The 19054-nt window shown below is 51.8% G+C and overlaps 1 protein-coding gene across 1 annotated transcript; it reads right to left on the bottom strand.

Moving 5' to 3' along the window:
- Window positions 1–3040: 3040 nt before the first annotated feature.
- On the bottom strand, window positions 3041–19054 carry Prph2 (peripherin 2). Its single transcript, XM_052743986.1, has 3 exons — window positions 17383–19054; window positions 7870–8116; window positions 3041–4606 (listed from the first exon to the last, which is right to left on the bottom strand). Exons 1-3 carry the CDS (start codon window positions 17961–17963, stop codon window positions 4394–4396), a joined length of 1041 nt encoding a protein of 346 aa, XP_052599946.1. The 5' UTR covers window positions 17964–19054; the 3' UTR covers window positions 3041–4393.

Here is a 19054-nt window from a genome sequence, read left to right as displayed (position 1 = left end):
CTTCAGTTACCTCCATCTTCTCTGCTTTCACACACACACACCCCATGTCACCTTCTGCAAAAGTGGGACATTGATATTAGCCTAAAATTTAAGAGGCTTAAACTATTAGTGTCAGTATGGCCACTGGCCAAGCCATACTGACCTTTCTGGGAAGCGTGGACATTATCTCAGCCGATTAGGTTTCCTGCGTGTCTTTGAGCTAGAACTCTCCAGGGCGGTTTCAGACCTCAGCTCAATAGGAAGCAGGTCTGCGTGGGACTCTTCCCGTGTGTAAGCTCTTGTTGGTCTGCTTGCTTCTCTGCAGGTCCGTGTTCTTACACTCAGCAGACACTGGGTGCTTGGGATGTGTGCAAGAAGGGAACTCACTCCTCAGAGGTCTGTTCTCAGAGTCCTCTGACTAGGGCACTGTCCAACATCTGGCCCTCCACTGGGACACTGTCCAGCATCTGGCTCTCTACATTGGGCTTCCCACCTGGTCATTAATGCCGCCTCCAGTTGACTCTTGCCCCAGGCCAGGCTGCTTCTCACGGGCTACTGGTTTCTCTGTGTAGCCTGAGCTGTCCCTGGAACTGGTCTGCAGAGACCAGGCTGTCCTCGAACTCACACTGATAGACCTGCCTCTGGCCACCAAGTGCTGAGATTAAAGATAGGGGTCACCACTGCCCAGCAACTCTATCCCCTATCTACAGGCATATACTCCTCTATCTACTGACATACACTTTACAAACAGTAAGATTGACCCTTTCTAGAGTACAGGGTTGTTTTCACATTTTGACAAATGCGCACAGTTGTTTAACAACCACCACATGTTGAGAATTAGAACAATCCTGTCTCCTCAGAATATCCCTTCATGCCCCTCATCTCCTCTCGCTGCCCTGAATGCTGGCTCACTCCCCTTGCTACACCCCTTCCAGAACGTTAGGTGAGTGGAATCACATCGGGTGCCTCCCCCACCTGCTGCTTTGCCTACCAGTACATCTTAAAGCTGGAGAACATAGCTTGGTGAGTACCTAGCATGCATGAAGTGCTGGGTCCCATCCCAAACGCCACAAAAACTGCTGTGGTGTGTAACACCTACAACCCCAGCACCTGGGCGGGAAGATCAGGAGTTCAAGGTCATCTGAGGTACACAGTTTGAGGCCTGGAATATATGAGCTACGGTTTCTAAAATAGAAGTATTAAGAGGAAGAGTGCATTTTGAGTCACACATGCCTCTGGGTGCTGGTGGCATTCCATTCTGCAGATGTTAATGCAGTCACCAAATGAATGGCCTTGGGTGATTGTTGGGGACCACCCTGTGCTTACAAACACTCCTGTGGACGCAGGTTTTTATTTCCTTGAGTGAATGGCTGCGAGTTCATTCCATCATGCTGTCCCCTCTGCAGCCAATCCATGTCCACTGAGAAGTGGGAAGGCATCCTCCATCAGACCCTCTCGTGGACTTCATACCTTCCCCAGATAGAACTCTGCCGCTGACACACCCAGAATGCCTCACACTGTGGGTGAGAGGCCATAATTGTTCCAGCTAAGCTGCAAACCTGCTGGGCTAGCATAACAGGTGCCCAGGTGATGAGGGCGGGAGAGGAGCCAGCTAATCCTATTAGCCCATATTGAGGTTACTTGGGGTTTATTTGTTGGTGGCTTAGTCTTGAGCCTAAAGCATGCCAAAGGGAGTTGTGGGTTCTTGCTTGAGCTGAGACTACAAACGCCCAGAATTCCTGCCTCTCTGGGTGTTCAGCGCGGAAGTCACCAACTGTTACTTCACTTGAGAATGTTTTGAAAATCGAAGCCTGGGTCAAAACAATAGTGATGCACGCCTTGGATCTCAACACTCAGGAGCCAGAGGCTGGCAGATCTCTGTGAATTCAAGGCTAGTCTGGTCTGTGTAGAAAATTCTAAGCCAATCAGGATTACACAGGCTGAGTTTGAGGCTAGCCTGGTCTACATAGCAAGTTCCAGACCAACTTGGGCTACAGGGATCCAGTCTCAAACAGAAGTCTGGGTTGGGATGTGACTCTGCTAAAAGCCCTCACCCAGAGCACACAAGGCTGGTTCTGTCTTTACCAGTGACCCTGCCTGAGTCTGGGCTTACACACCTATTAGTGAGTTCACACGAGCTTGAGGAGCCTGGTACCAGAGTAGTACTGGGCACCAAAAGGAATGGGCTAGGTTTTCCTGACAACTATCAGGCCGTCTCTGACTGTTTCCAAAGCAATTAATCCTGTCTTCTCCAAACCATACCCACCCATAACCTGGCCCCCAAGGAGACTTACCTTTTTTTTTTTTTTAGAAATCCAGCATGGAAAAAAAAAAAAAAAAGACTTTTTTGTGGGGGCAGTTCTCTGTAAAGTCCTGGCTTTCCTGAAACTCACGTTGTAGACCAGGCTGGCTTAAACTCAGAAATCCACCTGCCTCTGCCTTGAGTGCTGGGATTAACGGCGTGCACCACCACTGTCCGGCTAAGACTTGATTTTTTTTAAGTTATTACTTATGTATCTGTGGGAGGGTGCCATGTGTATAGGTGTTCATGGAGGCCAGAAAAAGTCACCAGATCTCCTGGAGCTGGATTTAAAGAGGTTGTGATATATACCTATGGGTGAGAGAACCGAACATGTGTCCCCTGGAAGAACAGCAGGCGCTCTTAATCACTGAGGCAATCCCTCTAGCCTCCCTCCCCCTCCCCTAGTTATAAGACAGTCTAATGTAGCCCAGGCTAGCCTTGGAATTTACTTTGTAGTAGAAGATGACGTTGAGCCGGGCGGTGGTGGCGCACGTCTTTAATCCCAGCACTTGGGAGGCAGAGGCAGGTGGATCTCTGTGAGTTCGAGGCCAGCCTGGTCTACAGAGTGAGATCCAGGACAGGGACCAAAACTACACAGAGAAACCCTGTCTCGAAAAACCAAAAAAAAAAAAAAAAGACGAAGAAGATGACATTAAACTCCTGATCCTCTGGCCTCCACCTCCCAGATGCTAGGATCATAGGTATGCACTGCCAGGCCTGATTCTGCCCGTGTAACAAGGTACTGGCCGGAACTGGACGTCCTGTGATATGTGCTGTTGAACGGACTGAGACAGTCACTTCACAGAAGTGATTTTCATACAATATAGCTTTTAATATCTCAATATGACTGTCGACAGCATAGTGACATGTGATCTAAAGTAGCTTTCACAGTGGGTTCTCAGCCCTCCCGAGGGATGGTGGGAAACTCAGGGTCCTCACCACAAGTGCCTGCCTCAGCCTCTGGGCCGCCCTTTGCTCTGAGAGACTCAGAGGACAGCACCGGAGCCAAGATGTGTTGGGTATCAGCATCTGTGATCGGGTCCCCGAGAGGTTCGAGCCACACGGTGCACTCCTGCAGCGGCAGGGCCCTGTGGCAATCTTGGCACCCGCAGCCTGGGCACCAGCAAAACCGTGCTTTGCTTACCCGGAGAGCTTGCCTGTCTTTCCCAAAAGAAATGACAATTTCCCAAACATGCTGGTTTGGAAAGAAAGCCTGTCTTCAAGAGTCTTCCTTGATACAGAAGCATTCCCACAGGGCTTGCGGGAGGGGAAACAGAAGTTCCCAGAGGCTCTGGCCTCCTCATGTGCAGTCCACAAGGACTGTCATGGCCGCCGGAGCCCATGTTCCCAGCCCACCAGGAGGTAAGGCCTGGTCCCCAAGGGGTAGCCTCTTGTCTGGGTGTCGCTGCTCGTCCACAGAAGGACAGCAAGCTCACCCTGTTCTTTCTCAGACAAACCACAGACAGCAGCTCACCCAGCACTTTGTGAGCGGAAGGGATGCTGGGACATGCCAGCCCTTGGTTCAAGCTGGAGTAAGTGACTGAGGGGTAGGGATGGGGACAATCACTTTTGGTAAAGGAAAGTCCTCACCTCTTCACGTCTGTGAATTCCTATGTGGAGGTAACCCTCTGGAGGACTCCATTGCCCTTATAAAAATATAGCCGCCCCTCTCCCGCTTTCTAACATTAAGGAAACGATGACCAGCTTGTTAATCCTGTCATGAAAGAAAAGACAACGTGGCCCTTGGGTTTTTTCACCCTTGTGTTTATGTATCAATGATGGTTTGGAGGCAGAACTTAAAAGAGGCGGGCACTACCGGGGAGGGGCCTTGGGGTGGCCAGTCACCTGTGGGAGAGCTGGACTCACACTCGGACGGACGGCCCCTGCGAGACTGGACATCCACTGGAAGGGTTCATTCACTCACATTTGGTGGCAGCCATTTCACAAATGTTTGCCACATGCTCTAAGGACCCTTGAACTTCAAGGCCCACGGTCAAGGAGAGTCAGCAGGTGCCCAGCTTTCTTGGGAAATTCGGACTTTCAGCTGGACAAGGGGGTATCCACATTTCCTGGAGTCCGCTAAGTGTGGTGGAGGGGACAGGCCCCAGGCCATCAGCCAGCCTCTGGGGCCTGGCCTGCGTCGGCGCCCTCGGCCTCCACCTGATTACCCTTGCCTAGCTTCTTGAAGCTCTCCAGAAAGGCCTTCCAGGTCTCCGACACGCTCTTCTCCAGCAGCCAGCCCTCACTCTCACACTCGGGGTCCTCAGGGTCGGACACGCTCTCCAGCGCTGTGTGCAGGTATCGGAGTCCAGCGGTGATGCTCACCTGGTGGCGAGAGCGGAGACTTAGAGCAGACATGGAGCATCGCCAGGAGCTGGGCCGTGAGGAAAACGCAATGAACAGCTCCCCGGATGTGGAGCCTAAGCTGATGGTTGATGGTGGCCCTGCAAGCCTGCGTTGGTGAAGGCCTGACCCATCCCACCTGGCCTCCCTCTCCAGCCCCCATCCCCCCCCCACCCCACCCCCAGCTGTTTAGAACATGTAACATTCTTTGCCCAGGTCATCATGGTTCTCTGTTAATCCAGAGCCAACCCTGAGTGAGTGCCCTGCCTCCGCCCCTCTCCCCCACCCCCATCGCCCCCACCACCTCCCACCGCTTCTTCCTGCCTCCCACCTTGCTGGACACACCAGCCCTTTACTCCATGCCCTCCGACGCTTTCAGGGTGTGTTTCTTGGCCCATAAGAATGTTAGCAGCTTCACTGGATAAAGGTCCCAGTCACCTCTTGGGCTGGCAAGATGGCTTGACAGGGAGAGATTTGCTGCCAAGAGTCGACCTGAGGTTGATTCCCCATAGGGAAGGGAGATGACTGACGGCCACAGGTTGTCCTCTGACTTCCACAAGTGTGCCATGACACACATATGCGCGCGCGCACACACACACACACACACACACACACACAAAACAAATACGATTTTTGAAAAAGTCACTCCCAGGTCAGGCTCAGTGGTTCACGCCCTTAATCCCAGCACTCGGGAGGCAGAGGCAGAAGGATCTCTGTGAGTTCACAGCCAGCCTGGTCTACCAAGGAGCTCCAGAACAGCCAGGACTGTGTAGAGATCCTGTCTCAAAAAAGCAAACAAGCAAAAGAAGTCATTTCCGGGGCTGGAAGATGACTCAACAGTCAGGAGCACTTGCTCTTGCAGAGGACCCAGGTTCAGTTCCCAGTCCCCACAGGGTGGCTCACAACCATCTGTACCTCCAGTTTCAGGGGATCTGACCCCTTCTTCTGACCTCCACTGGAACTAGGCATGCACATGATGCACATACATGCATGCAGACAGAACACACACGTAAAATAAATCTGAACAAATGAAAAGCCATCTCCTCGTCTACCATCCCCATGGTGTGGGGTGATCTCCTATCCTCTTATTCAGGTGGTGACAAATGGGTGCTTGTCACCAGCTGCTCGAATTTCTGCACTCGCATCCACTGTGGCAGACTCTGGTGCCCAAAGTGCCTGGATTGGCATCCCAGCCTGTACTTATGTGCCTGTGAGGCTAGAAGACAATGGCTTCCAGATTTCAGAGGAGATGGCAGCCACCTCCTGTGGATGGCGTGGGACCCTGTGTGTGTCAGCTGACTGGTGACGGGTAGGTACCGTTTTTCTTCCCTTTTGTACTCCATTCACTACTCAATCTATGCAGATTCAAGTTCCCTGTGCAGCTCTCCAGGAGGAGGACTGTCCCCCCCCCCGACCCCCACACATCTGGTTCATCCAGCACCCCAGCCCCAGAGCACACAGGGTGTTGGTGGCACCTCCCCAAACATCTGCAATGGGCACACTGAGGAGAATGTGAGTGTAGGAGTATCTGTGATAGGGACTGGCCAATCTTAGGTGGTGTTGTCTGTTGAAAGTTTCCTAGCACGTTTTACAGCGGAAACAGTGACCTGCTCCTGAAGGAAATCTGCTGCACCGAGGACTCTGCATCTGTCCTTTAGTTCCTATGTTTGATCATCTCCTGACTGGACTGGGATGCACAAGAGGTGGAGGCCAAGGTCACTGGGCTGCCAGCAGCTCCGGCAGCCCAGTGTCTACAGCAGCTCTGCTCACTGCGAGTTGGGGTGTTCAGACTCCCTGTTCTGGTCCCCGTGAGGATCTGGGAGGAGTCCAGGTACTCCACTGGAGTCGTCAAGGACAAACGTCTTGTCATTGGTTTTAGACGGTGGTGACTCTGTCCACCTGGTGGTAAGCTCTCCCCTCATGCCACTCATTCCCAAGACTACCTCAAGGTGTCATCAGCAAGTAAGTGGCTCAACACCAAAAGCCTTCGCATGTGGTCCAGCCACGACGTCGTTTCCCGTGGTGGCTGAGAAGGCCTATGTAGATACTCCCTGTCCACATCTATGGACTACAGGAGAGATTCAAGGAACCTTCTCTGATAGAGAGAAACTGCCTCAGCTAATGTTTCTGTCTTGATACATTTTGATTTCGGAGCCTGGGTTTTCTGCTGCAAGAATTGCTCCATGCAGGCATCCCAAGTCACCCAGAGTAGCTTGTGGCCCATTCAGCACCTAGAACAGCTCCCAGCACCAGCTGTTTGAGAATTCCCTTCCAAGGATGAACTGGACAAGAGGATGGGGGTGGGGTGGGGTGCTGAGTTCCAAGCTCCAGAGCTTCAGAAAGAGGAGCTTAGCCTAGCAGATGACATGAGGTACCCACTGGTGGTTAGATGACCGTGTTAACACTGACTGACCCGATCGACTGAAGGTCCCAGTAGTCCCCAGAGGTAATGCTGCTGTCCCCATGTAACAGTTGATACGACCATCCAAGGCCTTAGAAACAGGAAGTGGAAACACAAGGGGAACCCCCAAGTCGGGCTAAGTGAAAAGCTAAATGTAAAAGGTTGCACAGTGCAAGGGCCCACGTACACTAAGTGTCCAGAGTAGGTAAATCCACAGACAGAGTACAGATGGGGGAGCTGAGCATTTTCTTGGGGGGCCTAGGAAATGTTTTAGAACTAGATTGAGGTGGTGGATAGGTGCTACAGTGAATACACTAAATGGCTTGATTTTTACAGGCTGTAAATGCAAATGTCTTTAATCCCAGCACTCAGGAGGCAGGAGCAGGCAGATCTCTGTGAGTTTGAGGCCAGCCTGGTCTACATGGAGAGTTGCAGGGCAGCCAGGGCTACATATAGAAAGACCTTATCTCAAAAAGAAAATAAAGAAGAAGAAAACGTTATTTTATGTTGATTTTTACCTAAATATTTTTGTAAACAATGATGCCAGGCCTGGTGGTACACACTATGGACCCAGTTTTTAGGGGGAGGCTGAGGCAGGGGATAGTAAATTCAAGGCCAGCATGGGCAACATAGTGAGACTCTGTCCCAACAATAAAAAGAAGTCGGGCATAACGACAGACACATGTTGCCTCCCACTTGGGAGGCAGTGCCAGGAGAGTAAGGAATTCAGGGTTAGCTTTGGCTATGTATCAAGTTCAAAGCCAGCCCGAACTACTTGAGACCCTGCAGGTCTGCTCCCCAGGTCGTCAGGCAGGCTCCCTCTCCCTGTCCTCTGTGGACCTACCTCAAAGAGCCAGACCAGGAGTGTGACCACACCCATGGAGTTCATGAGGCTGCTATAGTAATTCAGCAGGGCGGCCCTGCAGCCCCGCAGCCAGAGGTTCAGCTCCTCGGTCTGGTGGTCGTAGCTGTAATGTGCCGAGTTGTTGGTGAGCTGGTACTGGATGCAGGGCCGTGGCGAGCTGGGGTTGCAGCAGCTGAAAGGGACTCCATCCACCAGGTACCGCCCATCCACGTTGCTCTTGATCCGGCTGGAAGAGAAAGAGCCTGGTTCAGGTTTCTGGGACATCTCACTGCATTTTCTTTCACGCACTGCCCACGAACACCCACCACGTGCCAGCCTCTGCACTAGGAACTACAGACAGAGCAGTGAGCACTGACCCTACCCCTGCCTTCCTGGAGTGAATGTTCTAGAAGGTGGAGGCAGAAGGCAAAGTGAACAGAGAACACAGAAATTCACCCAACCACCCTATGTTGCCAGGCAGGCCTCCAGCTTGCAGGAACTTCTTGGAACCACACCAGGCCAGTAGGAATTAAGGACCGGGGATGAAGGTGGCTGCTGCTGATGATAGAATGTAACCCCTCACCCGTTCACCAACCATCTCTCCCCATCACAGGTCACTCAGGACCAAGGCCCTTTCTAGAAAGATGTTTCTGGAAGGCCTGCTCTGGCCCAGGGCCTGTGCAAGGGGCTGGGGATGGGCACAGACCTCAGCTCTGTAAACTCACAGCAGGGGAGCCTCCCTACTCGCTTTGAAAGACAAAGCTGTATCCTTGGCTCCCTAAACCACCAGGCAAGGCTCACAGGACTCTTCATATCTATTAGTTTGATTCTTTAGGGTATACTGTGCCTTGGAATCTTTACAGTGAAAAGGCCTCCCCACGCCCACAGACTGTACAGGCTACCTGACCAGGTGACAAAATCCTTCCAACAGTACATTTAACACACCTTTAATCTCAGCACTCAGGAGGCAGAGGCAGGTGGATCTCTATGAGTTCAAGGCCAGCCTGGTCCACAAAGCGAGTTCCAGAACAGTCAGAGCTACACAGAGAAACCCTGTCTCAAAAAAGCCCCCCTCCCCCAAAATGTGTGGACTTGGCTGGGCCTGGTGGAGCACTCTGTAGTCCCAGCCCTTGGGAGGTGCAGGCAAGACATCGGGAGTTTAAGGTCGTCCTCAGCTACACAGTGCGTTCAAGCCCAGCTCAGATCACATAAGACCCTGTCTTATAAATACATAAATAATAATACATAAATACATAAATACACATATCACATAAGACCCTGTCTTATAAATACATAAATAAAAGCTAGAGACAACTCAAACTGACGACGTGCTTGACCATGCAGGTGAAAGGACCCGAATTTCATCTGCTGACGTGATGGCTTGGGCTTTAGGGAACCAGACAGACGCGTTCCTGGAAGTCACTGGCTAGCCAGTGTAGCCTGCTTGGCCAGCACCTGAGGACACCTAAGGTCATCCTCGGCCCTCCACACACCCATGCATCCTTGTGTACACATACACATGTGCCCATGCACCCTCATACACACGTCTAAAATAAACCAAGCCTGCCTTAGCACCATCATTGGTAAGAGCCCATGTAGAGGCAAGATGGCTCAGTGGGTAAAGGGGATTGCCAAACTTGATGGCCTGAGTCTGCTCACTAGGACTTCACAGCAGGAGGAGGGAACCCTCTTCCACACTCTGTCTTCTGACCTCTGCAAGCAAGGTGCAGAATATGCACATCTGTACACACACACACACACACACACACACACACACACACACACACACGCTCCAATGATAATAATAAATAATTGTTTTTAAAAACTGAAAAACCCACAAGGTAGCCTTACATACTAGCCTTAAGCCTTAGAGGTCTTTCCGCATCCGCCAATGGAGAGTGTCCTGGATTTTGTTTGTTTGTTGTTTCAGTGAGCTACGTCTGTGGCAGCCTGATGTGGGGATGGACCGCACGTCCACAGACTTGTTCGTGTGGCATACAGACGTCAAATCTACAGAAGAAGTGCCGTGTGTCTGTGGGTGAGCCTGCCCCCCCCCCATCATTCTCACCTGAGAGGCTGTCGCATGTCCAGCCAGCCTTGGGAGACACAACCTGCATCTCCCAGCCACACCCACACCACACCCACACATACACTCACACCCACACCAGTCCAAGCTTTGATCTCTGTAGACCTAGTAGATAAGGGATAGTACAGGGCTGGCTGGGGATTTAGCTCAGTGGTAAAGCGCTTGCCTAGCAAACACAAGGCCCTGGGTTCGATCCTCAGTTCCAAAAAACAAAAAAAAAAGAGAGAGATAGTACCTTGGGTTTTCCTTTGTTTTAAGGGAATTCATCTTGTCTTACTTGAGAGGATATGGTTCTCTTACATTTATTTGTGTACACACACATGTATCACGGCACCGTGCAGAGGTCAGAGGACAACCTGGTTTCTCCCATCATCATCCCTGCCCACCCACCCCCACCCATGCCCCTCCACTAAGCCATCTCACTTGGCCCCTCAACCTATCTGAATTTACATTTTCTCTTTCCAAGGGAAACTGAGCACGCTTTGCTGCGGATCAACCATGGGGTCGTTTCTGTGCGCTGCCTGCTGCTTGCCACCCATCAGGACTGGGGCTTTGGGAGGCTGCACATGGTGGCCTGGGCTGTGACATACTTCCACGTGTCCTTCAGTGCTGACATCTACTCATGGGCAGGGTACACTGAAGAATAGGTGGAACTAGGTGGCGTGGACATGAGGCCGGGGGCCGAGGGGACCACTGGAGTTGACTCCTGCTCTGCACAGTCCAGCTTCATCCCTTCAGACAAATTCCTTAATCCTGGCCTACCTCAGTTTCCTCAGCTGTAACATGGGGCTGACATGAGGATTATACCAAGTGCACAAAGGATGTCTCACTGGGCAGTGGCCGAGCAAGAGCCGTTCCGAGTACCCGAGAAGCCTTCATCAGGTTAGGAAATGAAGGGACCAGGGGACATCACAGGGACATGGCCACCTGTGAGTTCGAGGCTGTAGTGCTGGGCCTTTGAGGTAGCTGCAGGGCAGGATCCTCTCTGAGGCAGGCATATGCAGGCTCGCTGCCCTGGAGGAGGCGAGGGCTGATAACCCTGGGCTGCCACTGGAGCCACCTGCCTGATGACGCCGTTGGGCATGGACAGCATGAGCCAAACCTTGCTGGGCTTCTGCCGAGCCCCTGGAGCTTGGCACTGGGTCAGTGCTGGTGGGAGTGCCCTCGGTGGGGCAGGAAGGCAGGTTGGAGGGGTGTGGGCAGGGCCTTCAGGTGTCCCTGAGCTGGGGTGAAGCCTACAAACCTGCCTCAAGTACACTGCAAGGATGTCTGAGAGTCTGACCGGTAGTCCTAAGGCTGAGGCAGCAGAGGCCCCCATCTCTCCACCCCTTCCCTCCTGGAGACCAGTGGCCCTGGGCACACTGAGCAGAATTGAGTCTCTGAGAGGATTCCTCCTTCCAAGCACCCAGGACCCTCACTGGCTTTACTCACAGCTGAGGCGTCCACACTCAGGTGCTGTTGGTCCTGCTTCTGACTCGCAGGCTGTCCCCTGAGCCCTCTCTCCCGGCACATACATCCTCTGAAGCCATTGCTAGTATCCCCAGGGACAGTGTGGGTATGGCAGAGAACAGATCTCGGTGCCACTTGTTATCTGTGAGGCTGGGCCTTCCTGGGCCTGTGTGAGGTGACTGGAGCCCTCACAGGTAATACAAGTAACACAGTGTTCCCTCAGCCTTCAGAAGATGTCGGCTTCACTGCCAGCCGCTGCCATGAGAAGCAAGATGTAAAGGTACTGGTTAGCCACGAGCCTCGTGGCAGCAAAGTATAGATTTATAGAAATGGGTTAATTTAACATGTCAGTAATAAGCCTGAGCTAATGGCCGAGCAGTTATAAATAATAATTAAAAAAAAAAAAGATGTTGGCTTCTCTCCACCCAAGGCCTTTGAAAAGGACCTTGGAAACCACCAGACTGTTCCAGAGAGGAGGAAGTGGGACTCTGGGCAGGGCAGTGTCTCAATCTAAAACCACACAGGTAATTGAAGACAGCCCACAGCAGTTACCCACTGACTTCCCTATGCCTTGGAATCCACCCACTTCTCAGGAGCAGAGGCCGCTATGGCTGGCCTTGAACTCCTTATGGAGCTGAGGGTGAGATGAGGATGCGCTTCTGATCCTCCTGTGTGCTAAGACTGCAGGCATGCACCACCACATCCAGTTTATGTAGAGCCAGGGACGCAACCCAAGGCTTCTACCATGCTAGGTACGCATCCTGCATCTGAGTTCCCTCCCAGCCCCGCTTCTGCAGGCCTTCTACTTGGGGAGACTTAAATACGAGAGAAAATGTGATCCTCTACTCATTTGGTATCTCAGTAACCACTGCCTAGCACCACCAACCACCCCACACCACCCCAGATGTCCCCAAGCTGAACTAAAGCCTGCACACCTGCTTCATACACGCCACAAGTGAGTCTGGAGTGAGAGTCAGGTCAGCAGTCACAGGGTCGGTGCCAGCAGAGGCTCCTGAGTGTCCCCACTCTCCACTGCCCCTTCCTAAACTTCGGTGATCGAGACACCCTACTGGTCTCCACAGGACGTGACCGTGTCTCCCTCCCACTGGGGCTCCTTGACAACATACTCCCTTCCTTATGCAGCTCCTCGCCGCCTGAAGTGAACTATACCTGGCTTACTTAGGGAAGAAATCGAAAAACTAAGCTAAGCAGAGAGAAGGGAGGAAGTGGTTGGAAGCCAGCAATGTTGCTAAGCCCTTGCTGTAGACCCCATGCCCGGAGCAGCCCCCTGGATCAACTCTCCGCCATAGCTTCCTAGATTCTCACTTTTTAGGTAGGCTACCAAAGCTCAGAGGTCAAGGCAATGGCCCCCATCCCCCACCTGTCCCTCTGCACACTGAGTAGGGTTAAGTCATCATGTACCAGATGCTATAACCCTCTCCACTCACTTATCAATTCACCTGCCAAATTACATGTTTTCCAGAAGAGTCTGCAGGATGCCTTGACAAGGCTAGATGTAGCTTGGCTGTGAGGGGTAGCCTAGAACACAGGCTTTACCTTAAGACATTACAAGACCCAGTGACCCACCCCCCCAAGCAGAGTACTTTTATAGCCTGGGAAATACTCCGATATAAATAGCCAGCTCACCACCTAAGGAGCTCTGTGCCACCTGCCTATGTCTTAGGGGGCGAGTAGGGCCCTAATCTGTGGTTGGAAAGAGGGCAGGCCCTAAATAAACAAGGTGGTACTCCAGACAGGGGGCAGAGTTGTGTGCCAAGAGGTCCCAGGGAAGTGCCATCTTGAGCTTGGCCCTTCCTCCCCTGTGCTAAACTGGGTTCCTCCTCCGGGACCCAACACCCTGGTCTGATGAAAGAGACAGGGCCCTAAAAGGAGATCAAAGAAACCCTGTGGGGACACATCTGTGTTCCTGAGAACTGGGGTCATTCACGGGCTTGGCGCCCCCCGTCTGCAGACCTCAGATGGGGACAGCAGAGTATGTCCCTCTTCCTAGACCCCCAGCTGAGGAGGGATGGTGAGGCAGTTACACAGCCTTCAGGACAGCCTGCAGAAGTAAGGGTGGGGAGCTGGGGGGCAGTTCTGGTTATGGGGCTCCCTCTTTCCTCCCTGGGGCACTGACGTAGAAGCACTGAGATTCAAGTTGTCCTCTGACCTCTACACACTGTGGCACGTGCACCCTCCACACCCCCACACAAAATAAATGAATGCATGTTATTTTAAATTTCTTTTTAAAGCTTTTTGTGGATAGTCACGTGCCCCACCTCCCTTTCCAGGACAACCAGAGCTGTTACACAGAAGAACCCTGTCTCAAAAAAATCAAAAAAGAAAAAAAAAGAAAAAGAAAAAGAAAAACAGAAAAGAAAATGTGAGCATTACTGGACTAAAATGTAGAAAATGTAACGCCACCTGTCAATTATGGATGAGAATCTGTCTTGAATTTCTTTTTCTATGTTTTTTAATTATTTATTTGGTTTTTTGAGACTGGGTTTCTCTGTGTAGCCCTGGCTGTCCTAAAACTAGATCTGTAGCCCAGGCTGGCCTTGAACTCAGAGAAATCCACCTGCCTCTGCCTCCCGAGTGCTGGGATTAAAGGTGTGCAGCACCATGGCCTGCTCTTTTTCTGTTTTCATACCTCAGTATTGTCAATCTTATTTTGTGTGTGTACAACAGTGAAATTTTTCTCTAGGACAATGAATTAAGATAATTGAATCCAGCCAGGCATGGTGGCACACACCTATAATCTCAGCACTCGGGAGGCAGAAACAGGAAGATCTCTGTGAGCCTTCCTGTTTCTAGCCTAGTCTACGAAGAGAATTCCAGGACAGCTAGGTCACAGAGAAACCCTGTCATGAGGAAAAAAAAAAAAGATAATTGCATTTGCATCCCAGCAAGTTGGTATGGTACACACAGGTAAAGTTTTGTTTGTTTGTTTGTTTGTTTGTGGTTTTTTGTTTGTTTGTTTTTCGAGACAGGGTTTCTGTGTAGTTTTGATGCCTGTCCTGGAACTCACTCTGTAGCCCAGGCTGGCCTTGCACTCACAGAGATCCGCCTGCCTCTGCCTCCCGAGCGCTGGGATTAAAGGCGTGCACCACCACTGCCCAGCCACAGAGGTAAATTTTTAATCATACTGTTTGTTGTGGTGGGGTGAAAGCACACCGCAGCACTTGTGTGTCAGGGACACTTGTTGGGTTCTCTCACCATGTGGCACCAAAGTCAAGTCATCAGGCTTGGCAGCACGTACTTCTGCCCACTGGGCTACCTTGCCAGCCCCACTGAAGTAGTTCTGATCGAGTCAAATGTCTGCTGGGAAGTTTGGGTCTGCTGGACAACTAGAGTAGAGTGACCTGGGTCATATCTCCACTCTCAGAGCAGAAGGAATTTGAAATTCCAGAGGAACTCTTCTATTACTCTTCAAAGCTGAGTCTCTGGGGAAGAGAAGAGCCTGACAGAGAGGACTGGGGGGGGGGGGGGGGCTGAAAGGGACAGCAGCTGCCTCCTATGGGAAAGGACGGAGAGAAGGAAGAAAGGGAAGGGAGGAAGGGAGGAAACAAGGCAGATGGGCAGGCGTTGAGAAGGTGGGTCAGTGGGAAAGCACTCTCCAGCATGCCCAAGGCCCTGCATTATGATGGCCCTCATCACAACGTGGGGATAGCAAAGGTCGCCCGGAGGAGGACTTCCTGCAATTCTACTGAATGGACATAGTAGTAAACCAACTAAGGACTTAGTAAACTCATATATAAGCGCTGTCATCCTCCACCAGAGATGCCTCTTTTCACAGTAGTTGGTGAGTAACAGAGGCTCACAACTGGTCAGCGCACAGAGAATCCGAGACTGCTCAGCCCTAAACGGGTCGGTATCACGGCCCTCCTTCCGATGCTCAGGCACCATCTCGGGGGGAATTGGGCGCAGAGTGCCCAAGCCAATGCACCCTTGCAGATAAACGGTGCTTTCCAGACACAGCAGGGCAGTTAAACATATGAAATGATAGCCAGATGTTGACCACATGCACAAAATCAAGCTAGAAAAAGTCCCAGCGTGGATGGGGGAGTGGTCAGGAATTCCAGCTTCTGAGGAGCTATTAGCAATGGATGGCTGCTGGGGGAGGGAGTCAGTGTTCCTCAGGGATGTGGGCCCTGAGAGACTATCCATACTCCAGTAGATGGCCAGACACCCATGTACACACTGATAGCCTTAACGAGAGAGAGAGAGAGAGAGAGAGAGAGAGAGAGAGAGAGAGAGAGAGAGAGAGAACATGAAACTGTGAGGAAATCATGGTGGGGATTTCGGTCACAGCAGGGTGGGGTAGACCTGCTCAAAACACATTACACGCATGTGAATCATTCAGTCAATTTGAAAAGGAGAAAAAAGAAAAGCTTTCCACGGAGAGTCCACGTTAGAATTGGCCTCCCATACTCCCGAGAGTTCTGCGTGTCCCCGGCGTACATCCTGCTGAGGTGGCTTATGCAAATCCGGCCCTCCTATCCTGTCCCCACAGACCTGTCATCTAGGAAGGGCAGAGCTAGTCACAATCCTCTCCTTGGCTGGGGATTTGTGGCTGTAATCTCCTTCCACAGAGAAGATGACATCCCAGCAGTGACCTTCACTGGGGCTCCTTCCAGCTGAGGAGCAAAGTCTCCTCTAAACTAAGATGTCAGTGGTCCAGGAACCGCTGGGCTTCAAGCAGTTCCTGCCGCTGGGTGCCTGCCAGTTCAACACCGGTGAGATTCACCAGAGTTACTCAGAGGAAAAAGCAGCCGGGTGAGCCACCACCCTGGAATGTCAGCCAGGGAGTGTAGAGCATGCCCCCACCCCAGAGAGCATCTATGGGGAAGAGCAGCCAGAGCTGAGGCCAAGGCTCCTTCCCACCAGCACCTCCCCTCCACGGGACTTCACTTTCACACAGGCCAGGAATGCTTTGGAAACACTTAGTTGTGCTATGTCAGTAAAACAGCTCTGTGGATAGAAGTGCTCACCATGCTTGCCTGACAACCTGAGTGTGACTGCCAGGCCCACAGCGGAAAGGAAGACCCTAAAGCTGCCCCTGCCCTCTGCACACACAGTGTGCCACACTGCACACACACACACACACACACACACACACACACACACACACACACACACACAGATAAAATTCACTGGGCATGGTGGCACATGCCTTTAATCCCAGCACTTGAAAGGCAGAAATAGAAGGATCTTTCTGAGTTCAAGACCAGCCTAGTCTACATAAGGATTTCCAGGTAGCCGAACTACATAGTAAGACTCTGAATTAAAAAAAAAAAAAAGGAAGAGAGAGAAAGCCAGAACAAGCGGGCATTTAATGAGCTGTTCACCAGGCGTAGGCAGACCGGGAGACAGTCTATGATCACATATTCCAGTGTCTTCCTTTGAAAGATGGGGAGAGACCCGCAGGGCTGAGCAGCCTGCCTGAGGTCACAGTCAGTTGAGAACAAAATACAGTCCAAAGCTGACTGCCCTGCCCTCCCTGAACACCACCGGAAATAGTTCACCTTGAATTCTGCCATGTCTGAGGACGGACTCATTGCAAACACCTTTGGCCTTTTCAAGTGTTGAAAGCGCCAAAAACCAAGACGCAAACCAGAAAATGTGATGGAACAAGATAAGTACTAAGAAACATCTGAGTCTGAGCGAGCTCTGAAGACCCCATTCTTACTGTATGAAGTGCCCCACACTATGGCTCTCCTCCTGGTAACTCCGATCCAACTAAGCATCTTTATTTCACTACACACCTGTCCCTGCCTCAGCCAGATGTGAGGTTGAACCAGATGAAGTTGCCATTGTTGAGGGTCAGAGGGCCCAGGCCGCTGGCAATTTCACATGGTCCAGCCTAACACCCCCACCCCCCACAACTGATTCTATACCCAACAGAGGGGAAAACACGCTGGGCAGGCTGGGAGAAATCGAACACCTGGGTCTCCCTCCCTGGAGTGGTGGCTACTCACTCTTTGACCTCCTTGGAGGAAAAGTCCAGGTAGCGATTACTGATCCACTGGATCTCGAACCAGTCCCGGAAGCCGTTGTTGCCGCAGCACCTGAACTCGATTTGAAGCATGTCGATGGTCTTTTTCATGAAGCATCTGCCTGGGGTGTCCGTGTCCCGATAGTATTTCATCCCATTCTTGAGCCCGTAAGCCAGGGTGCTCTCCAGGGAGCCCCGCAGCAGAAAGCAACAGAGAGCCACGAGGAAGAGGAGGGCGTTGAAGAGGACGCAGACGGCCAGGTACGACTTCAGCCAGGGCTTCCACTTGGCGTACTTGGCAGGGTCCAGGGCGTCATAGCAGATCTTGCCAGCCAGCGAGTTGAAGACACAGGACAGCACCCCGACCCCGATCAGGGAGTTGGGTACAAAGTGGCTTTCAGAATTATTCATCACTTCGCTCCTCTTGCGGAGTTCAATCTTCAGGAACAGCCCCAGGCTGAAGAGGATGATGCCGGCCAACACGGACAGCCAGTTCATAAGCCAGAGCCCCTGGGCCAGCTTGACCCGCTTCTTCTGGTCAAACTTGACTTTGAGCAGCGCCATGCTTACCGAGTGGGGTCCAGGCAGCCTCCCACAGTTCCGCTTCCACTCCTAACCCGAGTGAGGTCAGGGGCTAGACCACTCAGGGCCTTAGGAAGTGCACCGTGGGCCCAAGCTGCAGGGAGGTGCCCATCTCTGGGGCCTCCCTAGCCTAGGATCCCCATTAACTCAGTAATGGTAGTGGGAGCTGTCTAGGTCTCTGCTGCGTCCTTCCCAGGCAAGGAGGGAGAGCCGGAACACTGCGGATTAAGAGTGGGATCCACAACGCAGCTGTTAATCTCTTTAGCCAGGGTCATCCCATTAGAGAAAGCCATGCCAATTCAAAACATGGCTGGGAGGAGCCTCCGCGTGTGTACTTGCTGGACCCAGCTCAGCTCAGAAGCCCAGAACCAGAACGACTGAAGCTGGCTAGAGCAGGCTGGGTAGTTCCTGCGAGCCACGGTGAGGTTGTCGAGTCCGGGAGTCTGCAAGAACAGAGGTGCAGCATTTGGGGCTGGAGCGGCTCCGTGGTTAAGAACACTGCTCTTGAAGAGAACTCGGGTTCAATTTCCAGCATCCATGGCTCACAACCATCTATAACTCCAGTTCCCGCGTCTGGCTTCCGTGGGCCGGGCACATAATCGGTACACAGACATATGTCAGACAAAACACCATTCACATGTGTTAAGATCTCAAAGAAGTAATCCCAGATGCTATCCTCATCTTGACGGTTTTGTTTTTGTTTTTGCTTTCTTACTTTGTTCTTATTTTAGACAGAGTTTCACTATGTAGCCCTGGTTGGCCTGGAACTCACTGTGTAGATCAGGCTACCCCCAAACACAGAGATTCCATTGTCTCTGCCTCTTGAGTGCTGGGATTAAAGACATACAATGCCACAAGTAGCTACGTGTAGCAAGTTCAAGACCAGTGTGAGCTACATGAGGTTCAAATGTAGCTCAAACAAACAAGTAAATAACCAACCTAAACAGCAATTACATTAAACATCTGTCACAACGTCACAAACAAAGATAGAAACGGGAAGTTTAAGTCCAGGGATGGTGGTGCACACCTTTAATCTCAGCACTGGAGAGGCAGAGGCGGGTGGATCTATGAGA

Source organism: Peromyscus californicus, unplaced genomic scaffold (genome assembly GCF_007827085.1).
Source record: "Peromyscus californicus insignis strain IS unplaced genomic scaffold, ASM782708v3 Scaffold_19__1_contigs__length_69161282, whole genome shotgun sequence".
Taxonomy (NCBI): Eukaryota; Metazoa; Chordata; class Mammalia; order Rodentia; family Cricetidae; genus Peromyscus; species Peromyscus californicus.
Note: the sequence above shows the minus strand (reverse complement) of the source record. Positions and strands in the feature narration are given on the sequence as shown.

Bases quoted from the DNA above. Each gene is read 5' to 3' on its own strand.
- Prph2 (XM_052743986.1), bottom strand. From the start codon at position 17,963: ATGGCGCTGCTCAAAGTCAAGTTTGACCAGAAGAAGCGGGTCAAGCTG. The intron at 8,117-17,382 runs GTGAGTAGCCAC...TTTCTCTTCCAG, and splicing joins TCCTCCAAGGAGGTCAAAGA to CCGGATCAAGAGCAACGTGG. The intron at 4,607-7,869 runs GTAGGTCCACAG...TCTCGCCACCAG, and splicing joins TCCTGGTCTGGCTCTTTGAG to GTGAGCATCACCGCTGGACT.